This window comes from Lissotriton vulgaris, unplaced genomic scaffold, assembly GCF_964263255.1.
Source record: "Lissotriton vulgaris unplaced genomic scaffold, aLisVul1.2 SCAFFOLD_3639, whole genome shotgun sequence".
In the NCBI taxonomy this organism is placed as follows: domain Eukaryota; kingdom Metazoa; phylum Chordata; class Amphibia; order Caudata; family Salamandridae; genus Lissotriton; species Lissotriton vulgaris.
The window spans coordinates 55,641-71,284 of NW_028241210.1; the positions used below are offsets into that span (position 1 = coordinate 55,641).

A 15,644-nucleotide genomic window follows, 5' to 3' on the forward strand; every position below is an offset into this window, starting at 1 on the left:
TTCTTAAAGTGGCTAAACGGCATGTACCTGTTTTGGAAAACAGACACCTAGGTACTTTTCCATTTGTTTTCCTGGTTGTTGGACTTGGGCCTCCCCGGCTCCTTCTCTTTCTTTTCCTAAACTCCTGATGATAGCAGCTAAGATCCAATGTTTCTCACCTTATCCGTCTGGCAAATCAGTCACAACATGAAATCAATATTGAATCAAGTTCTTGTGTCTTCACAGCTAAGGGAGTGGTTCAATCAAAACACTACACAAAAGAAAAATACTGTTTGAAGCTTAGAATGGAGATAATTTGTACTAACCAAGTTTAATATAGGAAATAACCAAAGCTCAACCCCAGGAAAGAACCAACCACATCAACTACACTTACAAAATATGATATTTCATTTGTATGTGTAACACCTGCATCGCACGGATGATGGTATCCTGGCGTGGAATAGAAAGTTAGTGTCTGAAGGTTCGAAACGAAAGTAGTTAAAACAGCAGATTTTTAGTATCTTCCTAAATTCTGAGAGAGATCCAGCAGAACAAACAGAGAGAGGAGGTTCACTGAAGATGAATCTGCTCAGTTTATTTGCCAAAAACCTCATTTCCTTTGATGTCTGGTAGTGATGGACAGGATGTCACTGCAATGTGTTATGGATGTGCTCTTTTGGCAGATCTGTCTCGCCTCAGACCATTGATGGGATGTACCAGGAGGGCGCCCTCACTTTATACGCATGTGATATATATAAATATCTATGCAGCCGGTGGAGCAAAGGAATGGCACTCGGTCACCTGAATGCTCATCACCTCAAAGGATTCCTGACCATCAACGTCTTTCCCTTGGGCCTTGGGGACGACTAGATATCAATACTCCAGTTTTGTCTGGATCTCCCGATGGGGAGGGTGATCCAGTTTCCGGAACCAGATAGTGTTTATGACACATGGGTGGGAATCATGCCTTCTGCGATCTGCCCAACCGGCTCTGATAGGCGCTGGGTACCAGCAGCTTAAGGGCTAAATCAGTGACAACAGCAGTCAGCCCCCAGACCTTGTGCTTCCCTCCAAAGAAGACAGGTACAGTGTAGGCGTAGCGTCCATGCATGCGGAAATGGGTGTAGCCCTGGTTAGCCTCTGAGCAAAGGTCCGGGATAGTGAGAGTAAAGATGTATTCCACCTGGGGAGGAGAGAAGAAGATACCACATGAATAGCAAGCGGTCCAGAAAGTTGGGCATTTTCAGTACATATTTAATCACAATTAGATATAGGTAGATAAACATCATGAATTAGAGTTTGGTGGACGGCTTACTTCTACATAAATGTGGTGGATATCTTATCCACTGTATCACAGGTACATTATAGCCGATTGAACTTGTGATAATGCTGGTGCGATATTTGTCCGTCTGTGGTGGAGTAATCAGTCTGTCAAACTCTAATTCAAGGACAAAGTCCCTACTCAAAACTCAATACACCTGTACAGACACAATCAAAGATGTGTGAACAAACAAGTTACATATAAGTAGAAAAGGTCAGCCTTACAGTTAAGGGCACATGCTGACCATTGGCGAGTACAACACCCCAAAACTCTGGGCCCTCCTGAATCTCAGGGCACCATTATCCATCACACCCTGCGGAACTGGCTGAACATGAAAACTTGCTTAGACCCTAATATTGAACGGTTCATCACCCTCCTATCTGAGTGACTGCGACAGAGGAAGACTGGCTCTTTCCTATGTGAACTGCGAGATCTCCTGTGGTCCCTCCAGTCTCCGGGACCTCATCATAACATAATATAATATAGCATAACAGAGACATACTTATTTTGCACTCCATCCATCATCTCCTTGTGTTTGCTTTGTTCGCCCTAAGTTGTCAGGGTATGCCTAGACGAGGGTCCTTTGCTCACTTTGCCACTGGAATCAAGCTATCCAGGCTGATGAGGGCTGAAAGCCCGAAACCGGTCCTTGGATGCTTATTTCCTGTCCAGGAAAGACCTGACTTGGCAGTTCGGGCTGGACTGTTCCCATGAGGCACAGGGTCAAGACTGATTTGCATATGGCGGAGTCTGAACTGGGTTGGTGGAGTGAGCTAAAGAACCATGATGGATTCAACCCAGATCTATGACTGGGGGGGGTGTCTGAAAGGTTTCCGCACTCCGTCCATCATCTCCTTATGTTTGCTTTGTTCGCCCTAAGTTGTCAGGGTATGGCCAGACGAGGGTCCTTCGCTCACTTTGCCACTGGATTCAAGCTATCCTGGCTGATGAGGTGTGTTACCCTGAAACCAGTTCTAGGATGCTTATTTCCTGTCCAGGGAAGACCTGGCTTGGCAGTTCGGGCTGGACTGATCGCATGAGGCACAGGGTCAAGACTGATTTGCATATGGCGGGGTCTGAACTGGGGTGGTGGAGTGAGCTAAAGAACGATGATGGATTCAACCAAGATCTGTGACTGGGGGGGGGGGAGTGTCTGAAAGGTTCCAGCGCTCCGTCCATCATCTCCTTGTGTTTACCTCTTTGAGAAGCACACCACACCGGTCATCTTGGATCTGATTAACAGATTAACAGAAGCTGAAGAGTCAAGGCTCACTCCTGGAGGGGATGTGGTGTAGAGTATATCGTTCATGCCGCACAAATATTACTCACAATAAATACATTTGGCTGTTTTGGCAACAGAGCAATACAACTCAATGCATAACAAAGCAACACGATTCACTGGTACAACCTCTAAACAAGAAAGTATCTGCTGTACATTCAAGCATAAAAAGCATGCACAGCCCTTTGTAGAGCCCAGAGGGGAGAAAGGACGGAAGATTCATCGGGGACAGTGAAACAAAAAATACGCCCAAAAATATAAAATGGTTGCGTGTGAAAAAGACACAAAAACAACTAGTAAAATAGACAGCAAATGTAAAGATCATTTGCAAAGAAGAACAATAGTTTCAATCTGCATGAGGTCTAATCCCATTACTAATCCCTTTGTTTCAATTACTGCATGATTGATGTTACAGTATTAATGTAACCCAGTCCCAAACAGAAACTAATTTGAGTGTGATAGGGAATGTATCTGTTTGTACGTTCTTTAGCTTTGGACTCTATGAGCGAGCGAAGCCGCCTGACCTAGCAATGGCGGCCTTCACTTGGCTGGCAAGCAGAATTGTCTCATACATGGCAGTTTTCCAAGGATAAACTGAGAAACACTAAATGTGATACTACTAAAACTAAGAGTGATACTAGCCTCTCCCACAGTTATCTGTGTAGTGCTTTTGTTCTGTACAGCAACATATCAGAAATATACGGAAAAACACACCTTGGACTGATCCTGGGCACTGAGCCAGAATTGCCTCCTAGAAGGAGAAGGTTAGCAATGAGTTATGGGAGGAGAAGATTAAGATACTACACTGGAGTAAACGGTTAGAGTGGTGCTCTTGAAAATGAAGGCTAAGATGTATCCACGGGGAATAAGGATAGGATGCTAACATGGGAGGACCTAGGCTAGGGCGGTGTCCTGGACGGATAAGGCTAAGATAGTGCACTCCGGCAGGAGTAAATTGGTGTCCTGGAAGGCTAAGGCTATTGTGAACGCAGGGGAGGATAGGCCTAGGACGGTGTATAAGCCTGGTACAAAATGCATGCTTGAAGGAACTCGCTGGGGGAGCAACCCTTGACCCTTCCAGGTAGGTCGCTCCCCCTCCGCACAGCACCGCCTGTGCCCGTTCTCTCCCTCGCTACCCCCGTGTCTCTCTGCCCGGTTTTTCCATCTGCTCCTCTCGTAACTCCCGTTTTACCTTCTGTTGCTTGGCTGCCCCTGCATTTCTGTGACCTTTCTGCCCTTTCTTGGGACCTTTGTGCCTCGGTGCCACTCGTTTCCCCCCGTTTTTTTGTGACCTTTTCTGCCCTTTCCTGGGACCTTTGTGCCTCTGTGCCAGTCGTTTCCCCCTGTATTCTTGTGACATTTTGCCTTCTGTTTTCTTCCTCGCCACCTCCCCGCTGCGTCCACGGCGGCCCAGACCCCCTGACTGCCCATTCGCTACCCCACCTCCCGCCTACCAGCTGCTCCTCCCTCCCACCTACCCATATAGGACGGCCGCTGCGCGGTGAGGAGAGCGACCCTTGACCATTACAGGTAGGTCGCTCCTCCTTCGCACAGCACCGCCTGTGCCCGTTCTCTCCCTCACTACCCCTGTGTCTCTCTGCCCGGTTTTTCTTTCTGCTCCCCTCGCGACCCTGTGTCTCTCTGCACCGTTTTGCCTTCTGTTGCTTGGCTGCCCCTGCATTTCTGTGACCTTTTTGCCCTTTCTTGGGACCTTTCTGCCTCTGTGCCACTCGTTTCCCTCTGTTTTTTGTGACCTTTCTGCCCTTTCTTGGGACCTTTATGCTTCTGTGCCACTCGTTTCCCCCCGTTTTTTGTGACCTTTCTGCCCCTTCTTGTGACCTTTCTGCCCTCTGTGCCACTCGTTTCCCCCTGTTTTTTTGTGACCTTTCTGCCCTTTCCTGTGAGCTTTCTGCCTCTGTGCCACTCGTTTCCGCCCCTTTTTTGTGACCTTTCTGCCCTTTCTTGGGACCTTTCTGCCTCTGTGCCACTCGTTTCCCCCCGTTTTTTGTGACCTTTCTGCCCTTTACTGTGAGCTTTCTGCCTCTGTGACACTTGTTTCCGCCCGTTTTTTGCGACCTTTCTGCCCTTTCTTGGGACCTTTCTGCCTCTGTGCCTCTCGTTTCCGCCCGTTTTCTGTGACCTTTCTGCCCTTTCTTGGGACCATTCTGCTTCTGTGACACTCGTTTCCCCCCGTTTTTTTGTGACCTTTCTGCCCTTTCTTGTGACCTATATGCTTCTGTGCCACTCGTTTCCGCCCGTTTTTTGTAACCTTTCTGCCCTTTCTTGTGACCTTTCTGCCTCTGTGCCACTTGTTTCCCCCCGTTTTTTGTGTCCTTTTCTGCCCTTTCTCGTGACCTTTGTGCCTCTGTGGCACTCATTTCCCCGTTTTTTGTGACCTTTCTGCACTTTTTTGTGACCTTTGACCCTGCTTGCAGGCAGGTCGCCCCCACGCCACTGCTCGTCACCTGAGTGCCTGGTTCCTGCCTCCCTGCTGCCTCCTTGTTTCCTGGGTTTTTTCCTCCACTCTGCCCTGTGCGCCAGTTCCCCCTGTCCCCCCCGCCGCTCCCGATCCGGCCCTTTCCCGCCGCTGTTTCCCGCCGGCCCGCCCCCCGCACATCCATTCGCCTCCCAGCTCCAGCCTCCCTGCTGCTCCTCCCTCCCAAGCCACCTCATATACAGGCCGAGACGCAGCCGTGCACTGGCCGCGCACAGCTGGTGCGCTGCTGGTGCGCCGTAGGCACGCCTAAGGCAAGCCCGTCTGCGCCCGTCCACGCCTGGATCGCACCCAGCGCCAGAACCCCTGGACCCTGCGAACGCCACAACACCAGAATCCCCTATGACGCCAGCACCCTCCACGCACTCAACGCCAACCGAAACCGCACCTGCGTCCAGGCTGCCCCGAAACGGACTCACTGACCCTTTTCCTGCCACACCTGTAACTTCACCTGTGACAGAACCACCAAACCGCCAAGGACTGGACCCAACCACCTCCACTGCATACTCTTCAACACCCACTCCGCACACAAACACGCCGTTGAGCTCTGGGATCTGCTCGACACCTGCACCCCAGACGTGGCCTTCCTGACCAAACTCTGGTGTACCGACTCCTCGCGCCCGACATCGCCGTAGCAATCCCGGACGGCTACAAGATCACCCGCAGGGATCGCGCCAACAGAATCGGAGGAAGAATAGTCCACAAGTCCACCCTCAAGGTCGCCACCCACGCAGACGACACCCTCAACACCGCCGAACACCTACACTTCCGGATCCACACCGACCCCAACACCACCCTCAGAGGAAAACTCATCTACAGATCCCTGGACCATGGGCTCAGTTCAGCGACTCCATCGCAGACCTCGGCAGCACCCACGCACGCGCCTCCATGGACTACATCCTCCTCGGGGTCCTGAACTTTCACCTCGAGAACAACGACGCCAACTCCGCCACCCTGATCGACAACCTCGCCAAACTCGGCTCAGACAACTCGTCATCGCACCCACCCACGCCGCCGGCAACATGCTGGATCCCGTCTTCTCCACAGGCTCCCATGTCGCCTTCGACCACACCACCGAACTCCACTGAACGACCACCGCTGCATCCATTTCACCTTCAAGAAACCAACCACGCACCACCGTACCCAACAGCTGCCTCGCTGCTGCTGGAGCAAGGTCACCGAAGACCAGCTCTTCAGCATCGCAAAGGAACTCTCCAACCCCAGCGCCAACGCCAACGACATCCCGCCCTCACAAGAACAGTGCGACTCACGAGCCATCTTCTTCCACCACAAGATCGCTGACATCCATGACAGCTTCAACACCACGACCGCCCCGACTACGCCAGACTCCACCTCCCCTGTGAACACCACCAGCGCCAACCGCCTGACCTCGCAAGGTCATGAACTCTAGCCACTCAGGATCTCCGTCTGACCCGTGCCCACACCACGTATTCAACAAAGCAGACGCAGCCATCGCACCCCAACTACGGAAGGTCATCAACATCTCCTTCAAAACAGCGACATTCCCAGGAAAGCTGGAAGCACGCCGAAATCAACGCCCTCCTCAAGAAGCCCAAAGCGGACCCCAAGGGCCTCAAGAACTTCTGGCCCATCTTCCTGCTCCCGTTCCCGGCAAAGGTCATCGAGAAAATCGTCAACATGCAACTGGCCCACCTCCTGGAAGGCAACAATATCTTGGACCCGTCCAAGTCTGAATTCAGGCGAAACCACAGCACCGAGACAGCGTTCATCGCCACCACAGACGACATCAGGCGCCAACTAGACAACGGCGAAACATCAGCCCTCATCCTCCTGGACCTGTCAGGAGCCTTCGACACGGTCTGCCATCGCACTCTAAAGACACGCCTCCTAGAAGCCAGAATCAAAGAGCAGGCTCTTGACTGGACCACGTCCTTCCTTTCCGGCAGAACCCAGAGCGTCCGCCTCCCACCCTCTCGATCCGAAGCCACCGACATCGTCTGCTGCATCCCTCAGGGCTCATCCCTCAGCCCAACGCTGTTCAATGTATACATGGCCCCTTACACAAGTGGCCCGCTATCACGACCTCAACATCATCTCCTATGCCGGCGACACCCAGCTCATCCTCTCCCTCATCAAGGACCCACACACCGCCAAAACTAACCTCCACGAGGGAATGAAGGCTGTTGCCGACTGGATGAGGAGCAGCCGTCTAAAGCTGAACTCGGACAAGGCGGAGGTCCTCATCCTCAGACCCACCCCCTCAGCCTGGGACGACTCTTGGTGGCCGACCACACTGGGAACAGCACCAACACCCACCGACCATGCACGCAATCTAGGATTCATCCTCGACTCCTCCCTCTCTATGTCTAAGCAGGTCAACGCCATCTCCTCCTCCTGCTACAACACCCTCCGCATGCTCTGCAGGATCTACAAGTGGATCCCGACCGAAACAAGAAGAACGGTGACACAGGCCCTCGTCAGCAGCAGACTGAACTACGTCAACGTACTCTACGCAGGAATCCCAGCCAAACATCTACGACTACTACAGTGCATCCAAAACGCCTCCGCTTAACTGATCGTCAACGTCCCCCGCCGCAGCCACACCACCCCCCACCTGAGAGACCTAAACTGGCTCCCCGTCGACAAGAGGATCACCTTCAAGCTCCTCACCCACGCACATAAAGCACTCCACAACACTGGACCAGCCTACCTGAACAGCAGACTCAGCTTTCACACCCCCACCCACCAGCCTCGCCCTCACCGCTTTCCCCAGCATCCAACGAACGACCTCCGGCGGCAGATCCTTCTCCTACCTCGCCGCCAAGACCTGGAACACCCTCCCTACCCACATACGGCAGACCCAAGACCTACTCACCTTCAGAAGACTCCTCAAGACCTGGCTCTTCGAGCAGTAGCTAAGAAAAAGAAGGGGGGCCCTATAGGTGGCTGTGGACCAAGGGTGTGAGTTAGTTTCAAAAGGACAACGGTCCAAAGCACTTTCAAAAATAACCAGTAAAGATAATAAGACAAGCCGTGACGAGCTGCTTAGATTTTTATCCAAGTCCAGCCGGACATGGATTTTATTTTCATTACAATAGTGAAATTGTAAAATAGTTCAAGTTCGAGAATTTGTATAGCGCACTACTCACCCAGAGGGTCTCAAGGCGCTTGAGGGGATGATCGGTGCATTACTTATCGAAAAGCCACGTTTTTAGCTGTTTTCTGAAAGAGAGGTGGTTCTGTGTAGTACGGAGGTGAGTGGGGAGAGAATTCCAAGTCTTGGCCGCTAAGTAGGAGAAGGATCTTCCTCCCATGGTGGATCTATGGATGCGCGGAATTGCGGCGAGGGATTGATTGGATGATCGTAGTTGGCGGGTGGGTGTGTAGAAGGATAGTGTTTTGTTGAGGCATTCTGGTCCTAGGTCGTAGAGGGCTTTGTGTGCGTGGGTGAGGAGATGGAATGTGATTCTCTTGTTTACGGGAAGCCAATGGAGGTCTTTCAGGTGACCGGAAATGTGGGTATGACGGGGGATGTCCAGTATGAGTCTGGCTGAGGCGTTTTGGATGCGTTGGAGTTTTTTCTGTAGTTTGGCTGTGGTTCCATCGTAAAGGGTATTTCCATAATCCAGTCGGCTAGTGACCAGTGCGTGGGTGATTGTCTTTCTTGTTTCGGTGGGGATCCAACTGAATATTTTTTGGAGCATGCGTAGGATGTTGAAGCATGAGGATGAGACGGCGTTGACTTGTCTGGTCATCGAGAGGGAGGAGTCTAGGATGAAGCCCAGGTTACGTGCGTGATCTGTAGGTATGGGTGCTGTACCCAGGGCCGGTGGCCACCATGAGTCGTCCCAGGCAGAGGGGGATGATCCAAAGATGAGGACTTCCGTTTTGTCCGAGTTTAGTTTTAAGCGGCTGTTCTTCATCCAATCGGCTACTTCTTTCATTCCTTCGTGTAGATTGGTTTTGGCGGTGTTAGGGTCTTTGGTGAGGGAGAGGATCAACTGGGTGTCGTCTGCGTAGGAGATGATGTTGAGGTTGTGTTGTCGCGCGATGGATGCGAGGGGACTCATGTATACGTTGAAGAGAGTGGGACTGAGCGATGATCCTTGTGGTACGCCGCAGATGACTTCGGTGGCCTCTGATTTGAATGGGGAGAGGCGGACTCTCTGGGTTCTTCCTGCGAGGAACGAGATGATCCAGTCCAGAGCTTTTTCTTGTATTCCGACGTTGCTGAGGAGTTGTATGAGGGTGCTATGACAGACTGTGTCGAAGGCTGCGGATAGGTCAAGTAAGATGAGGGCAACTGTTTCTCCGTTGTCCAGTAGTGTTCGGATGTCGTCTGTAGCTGCGATTAGGGCAGTTTCGGTGCTGTGTTTGGCTCGGAAGCCGGATTGTGATGGGTTGAGCGATTTGTTGGATTCGAGGAAGGCGGCGAGCTGACTGTTGACGGCTTTCTCAATGACTTTGGCCGGGAAAGGGAGGAGTGAGATGGGGCGGTAGTTCTTAAGTTCCGAGGGGTCTGCTCTGGGTTTCTTCAGGAGGGCGCTGAGTTCGGCATGTTTCCAGCTTTCCGGGAAGGTTGCAGAGTTGAGGGAGCAGTTGATGACATCGTGGAGATGGGGTGCGATGATGGAGTCTGCTTTGTTGAAAATGTGGTGGGGACATGGGTCGGTTGGTGAGCCTGAGTGGATGGAGTTCATCAGGCGGATGGTGTCTTCGGTAGTGATAGGGTTCCAGGCGTAAATGTTGTGAGAGTGCAGTTTAGGTTCGGAGGTGGGTGGAGTGGTCTGTTGATCGGTCTGGTTTTCGAAGCTGTTATGTATGTCGGCGATTTTGTTGTGAAAGAAAGAGGATAAGGAGTCGCAGAGGTCTTGGGGAGGGAGTGATGTCGTTGGTGCCGGTGATGGGGTTGGTAAATTCTTTGACGATGTTGAATAGTTCCTTGCTGTTGTGGGCGTTGTTGTCGAGTCGATCCTTGAATGCGGATTTCTTGGAGGATCGGATCAATTGGTGGTGTTTGCGGGTGGTGTCCTTGAAGGTGGTCAGGTTGTCAGTGGTTGGGTTTTTTCTCCAGGTTTTCTCGAGGGTACGACATAACTTTTTGGATTTCTTAAGGTCATCGTTGAACTAGGGGGCATTTTTACTACCATGTTTCATCTGGTGGTTTTTCAAGAGTGCTAATTCGTCAGCGCTGTGGGTGATCCATTGTGTGAGTTTGGTGGCAGCTTGGTTTGGGTCCGATGATATGGCAGGAGGGTTTTGGTTAAGCGATGTGAAGAGTTGGTCGGTGGTGATTTTGTTCCAGTTTCTTTGAGGAATAGGTTGTGGGGGGTTGTGGGTCGAGGTCTTTTTGTAGCTGAAGTGGACGCAGCTGTGGTCTGTCCAGTGGAGAGTTATGGTGTGATCGAAGGAGATGTGTTTGCTGGAGGTGAAGATAGGGTCGAGCGTGTGTCCGGCTAGGTGGGTGGGGGTGTCAACAAGTTGTTTGAGTCCTAGATTGGTCAGGTTGTCCAGAAGGGTGGTTGTGTTGCTGTCGTTTTTCTTTTCCAGGTGGAAGTTGAGGTCTCCCAGTAGGATGTAGTTCTCGGATGTGAGGGCATGTGGGCTGATGAAGTCAGTGATGTCTTCGTTGAATTTTGTGCGGGTTCCTGGTGGTCTGTAGATGAGGGTGCCTCTAAGTGTGGTCCTGGGGTAGGTGTGGATTTGGAAGTGAAGGTGTTCGGCGGCCGCAAGGTTGACGTCGGAGCTGGTCGTGATTCGGATGGTGTTCTTATGGGCGATGGCGATACCTCCTCCTGTTTGGATGGGGCGGTCTTTCGTATGATCTTGTAATTGTCCGGGATGGCTATGGCGATGTCCATGTTTCAGTAAGGAAGGCGATGCCCGGTAATGTAGTGTCGAGTAGATCCCAGAGTTCGGTGGCGTGTCTGTGGATCGAGCGGGTGTTCAGCAGGATGCACTTCAGTTGGTTAGAGTCGAAGGTGTGTTTGGAGGAAGTGGATTTGGTGTGTGTCCTGATGCAGGTAAACTTGCAGGAGTGGCAGGCGAATGGTCCATGAGTGTGTCCTGGGGTAGCTTCACAGCATTGTGGTGTGCGTCCGGGGTTGAGGGTCAGTAGGGTATCGGCGTCGTAGGTTATGCGGGTGGAGAGGGTTTTGCGGGGACCAGGGGGTCTGGCACTGTGCGCGGTCCAGGCGCGGACGGGCGTAGACGGGCTTACCTTTGGCGCACCTTCGGCGTGCATGGGGCGTGAACGCTGCGCGCAAATGCATCTGTCATAAAAGGATAGTGGAAGGGGAGGGGCGAGGGAGGGTCAGCTGGGAGGCGGGAGCAGGGTGGAGCTACGGGCTGAGAAGCACAACAACAACAAAATGGCTGCAACACTTCGAAAGCGAAACTGGGCATGACTGGGGCACAATGCATAAAAGACATTTAGAGAGCACAATCCTGTGTTTTTACCACAGATCAGAGAAGGTGAGGAATAAATAATAGTTACAAGGAAAGGAAGATATCGCAGGTAAGAGGGGAGTGAGCAATCTGGGCACTTTTGGATTGAAGTTACAAGTGTTTTACCAGAGTAGTACATACAGGAATTTGATACACAATGGTTTTACTGTATAACTACTGTCAAAGGTCGACGTTTTGATCCCGCGCTCAAGGGTACAAGAGGATCATCATCAGGACTGTACAATTTAAGTATGCCTGGAAAAGACAATCATGTGCCTCCTAAATAAGTGGCGGCGAGTGACGAAGTGCTCTAAGCCCGGCCAGCAGTGGGTACAGCTGAGGTACTGTTGGGATGTTCTTGCAAGGGGTAAAGTGTCCGTCCGAAGTGGACGCCGGGGGTGTTTGGCCGTCAGTTAATTGGCATTTCTCGAAGGGGGATTGACCATGGCAATATTAAGATGAGCAGCCCGTGGGGTGAGGCCTGCGGTCCTGCACTCTCTGGAGTGGGAATAGTCATTTTTACCCCTACGCTATCCAACGCTTTCCTTACTGTTGCACTCTCTGGAGTGGGAATAGTGATTTTAACCCCTACGCTATCCAACACTTTCCCTACTGTTGCACTCTCTAAAGTGGGAATAATATTTTTAACCCCTACGCTATCCAATGCTTTCCCTACTGTTGCACTCTCTGGAGTGGGAATAGCAATTTTAACCCCTACGCTATCTAACGCTTTCCCTACTGTTGCACTCACTGGAGTGGGAATAGTAATTTTTACCCCTACGCTATCCATCGCTTTCCCTACTGTTGCACTCACTGGAGTGGGAATAGTAATTTTTACCCTCCCGCTATCCTACGGTAATTTTTTAAAATATTTTTTATGAATAATTATGTTGATATATATATATGTTTAAAAAAATAAAATTGTATTTTTTTTAATAAATTAAATTAATTATTTATTTTAAGGGTATTTAAGTATTTTTAAGTATATTTTAGTTAATTATGTTTAATATTTTATTAATTTTAAATTAAACATTAAAAAAAAATCGATATTTTGACAAACTTTTTTTTAACGATATTTTTGATTCGATATTTTTGTACTTACCTGTTTGTAGATAGGAATTCAATATTTTTGTATTCGATATTTTATCCTTGATATTTTTGTAATTCTATATTAGTGTAATCGATATTATGTTGGTGATCCGATCAAGAATGTCAATGAGTGGAGGAGCCAAGCTGGCGACCGCGATGGCCGCTTAGGCTCTCAGCTCTGCCGTCTTCCCTGATTTGCGTACACATCCTGAAACTAATCCTGACCCGAGCCGCATCTTCGTGGAGGGGAAGTGTTGCAGCTTTCGGCGACGTGCTCCCGAGACTTCCACCAGCGGTAGAACCGGAGAAATGTTCCCGCTCTATATCCGGCCCTCAACAGCCGTGAAACCGGGGCTTTGTGTGTGAGGGATGGCCAGCCCCTGATGCAACAACGGCCGCCTGCAACGGGGAGGAGTCGGCCGACCGGAGTGATTCACCCGCACTGCTTAACCTTTCATGCAATTCTCCAGCCCACCAGGTGGGTCGAGTGCCGGCGGAACATCAAAGAACCGGGGGATTACACTTTATTTGGGTTTATCTGCCACCTCGGCCTGCTTCTTTCATCTCCGCAGGATCGGGAAGATCCGAAGGTACCTGTCTCCAGAGGCCCTTATACTTGTCATCTTGGCCCTGGTTACCTCACGTCTAGACTACGCCAACTGTCTATACGTGGGGATTCCAGCTTACCACCTTCAACGCCTTCAACTGGTGCAAAATCAGGCTGCTAGATTAATCTTCCAGCAACCAAAACATCAACATGTCACTCCACTGTTAAAAACCTTGCACTGGCTTCCGGTTGCGCAACGATGCATCTTCAAGCTTGGTTGCACCGTCTTCAAATCTCTTTTCTTTTCTGCTCCTGCTTTTATTTCTTCCTGCCTCCATTCTTACACTCCTTCCCGACACCTCAGATCCTCTGCCCACAATCTGCTGGTTATTCCAAGGTTTCGTCGCAAGAAGCACGGTGGTGCTCGTTTCTCCTTCCTTGCCCCTTTCACTTGGAATTCCCTCCCTCTCCCTATCCGGCTCACTCCTGACTACCCCACTTTTCGCAAATCTTTAAAAACTTATCTGTTTCGCCTTGCCCACGGTTAGCTGTTCACACCCCCCGTGCTACACCCCTGTTGTCTTTGAGCGCCAAGAAACCAATTGGTGTATGAGCGCGGTATTAAAATTTTTGTAACATTTATTGCCGCGCATGGAACTCTCTCACGGTGCCCTTGACCGCAAACTGTTGTTTATGGCTGGCTTTGGTGGGCAGCCCATCGAATTCTCCTGGTCACCTTTGTCGCCCACGTCGATTAACATGGCGGCTGGCCGGCTGTACTCCGTTGGTGCACTCGATCGCACGGGACAGGGCTGAGATTGCTTCCTTGATTACTGGTGTTTGATAACCTGGTGACTATGTGGAGCACGCACGGTATTGAATGAAACTGATTTCGCTTCTGTGTTGATTTTATGGTCCGGGGCTCGGGGGGTGGGTGGCTGGGAGCTGGTATATTGATTTCTCTCCTCCTCCGCTTTCTCTCTCTCTTGCCTTACTACATTTCGGGTCTCTTATTTAGGGCGACAGGCACACTGCTGGGGGGGGGGGGGGGGTAGGCCGTGGCCTTCTGCAGGGGTGCGGGTGGGGGGTTGAGGGGGGGGGGGATTTTTCTTTCTAGTTCCTTGCTTCCTCCTTGGTTCTATGGCCCTCTTTTCTTTTTCTTTTTCCGCATTACCGTTTCCTATGGTTCCTGTAGTATTTTCGGTTTTTGAGGGGTGGGGCGTTGGTTTATTATGAAACGTGACTGCGCTGGGGACTATCCTGATTTGTATGCGTAGCCTTTCTCCCCTACTGCAATTGTGTTGCTCGATGACCTTCCACTTTATGCTGGCTAACTACAGGACCTGGAACAATTGTTTGGCATTGATCCTGTGACTTTTAGATTGAAAAACGAACCTTCCTTAATCCTGACTGCCTATATACATACTTGCATATATGTTATGTCCTGACCTTGCTGGAACACCTGACCATGTGCTGCTATGTTTTCTTAACATTGATTTGCTATCGTCATGACTTGCTTAGTGGCCGGCCAGGGTTGTTGTAGGCCTCTGCCTGTAATTGCTTGTACGAATAATAAAGGTTCTCCAAAAATATATATTAAAAAAAAAAAGAATGTCAATGAGTGACTAAAACATAAATCCAACATAAGCCAAGTGTTAGTGTGGAGTGGCAGGGGACCACAAGCCTAGGCAACAACCAGTTTAAAGGTGTTATTAATAAATACTTCTAACGAAAGCAGATCAAGAGAACTATTAAAGGTGGGAACGATGGTCTTGTGTTTGATGCTCATGGAATTATTCCCAGAGTGTTTAAGGTATTTATACAGATGATGTGGGAAAGGAAAAACGTGAATGCAGGAAAATTCAACATTCATTTCAACAGGCTGGACTGATCATTACTGCAGTTAATATATTAATGCTGCCTGGGTTCACATATGGTCCTTTCAACAGGGTTTTGACCCTATGTAAATTAATGGGTCATTTTCTGGACAAATTAGTAAAGGGGGAGATTAGATGTGGACTATCAAGGTAAAATGACCACAAGGAAATTTATTAGAAACTTGTGCTCGTACAGGGGTGGAGTGCTAACTGTAGGTCCTATACCTAGTGGAAGGGAGGCACACTCCCAATCCTGAAAAGAATTAGGTAAAGGAGCAGGTATGGAACTGGGGTAAGAGGGAAACACAAAGATGCCATTTGTGAATTAAAACCAGAGGTTCTTACATAAGATAACTGTACCTGCAGACTTAGGAAACACAATGTCAATAAGGAACAGTGTAACGATACATGTGGCAATCAATGCAGAACACCAATTTAAACTGAGAAACCAAAGAATCAAATTAAGACGGGCTAATTTACAGGCCCCTGGCGCCGCTAGTGCGTCACTTTTTCCTTTACTAAAAGTGACGCACCAGCAGTGCCAGGGACTTGTAAATAAGACCCTAAATGTCCAGTTGCAGAACAGAGTGAGGCCACAACCTGCTGGACATACGTTAATGTGGAATATC

General features: G+C 50.0%; 1 protein-coding gene across 2 annotated transcripts in view; it reads right to left on the reverse strand.

The window, feature by feature from the left end:
• Positions 1 to 285: 285 nt before the first annotated feature.
• LOC147672018 (mitochondrial coenzyme A diphosphatase NUDT8-like) overlaps positions 286 to 15,644 on the reverse strand; it is a 140,774-nt gene continuing 125,415 nt past the window's right edge. For both annotated transcript variants that reach the window (XM_086948050.1, XM_086948049.1), the window contains exon 5: positions 286 to 1,162. In XM_086948050.1, the coding sequence (XP_086804176.1) occupies positions 941 to 1,162 (222 nt within the window). In that variant the 3' untranslated portion in view covers positions 286 to 940. The remainder of the gene's footprint in view (positions 1,163 to 15,644) is intronic.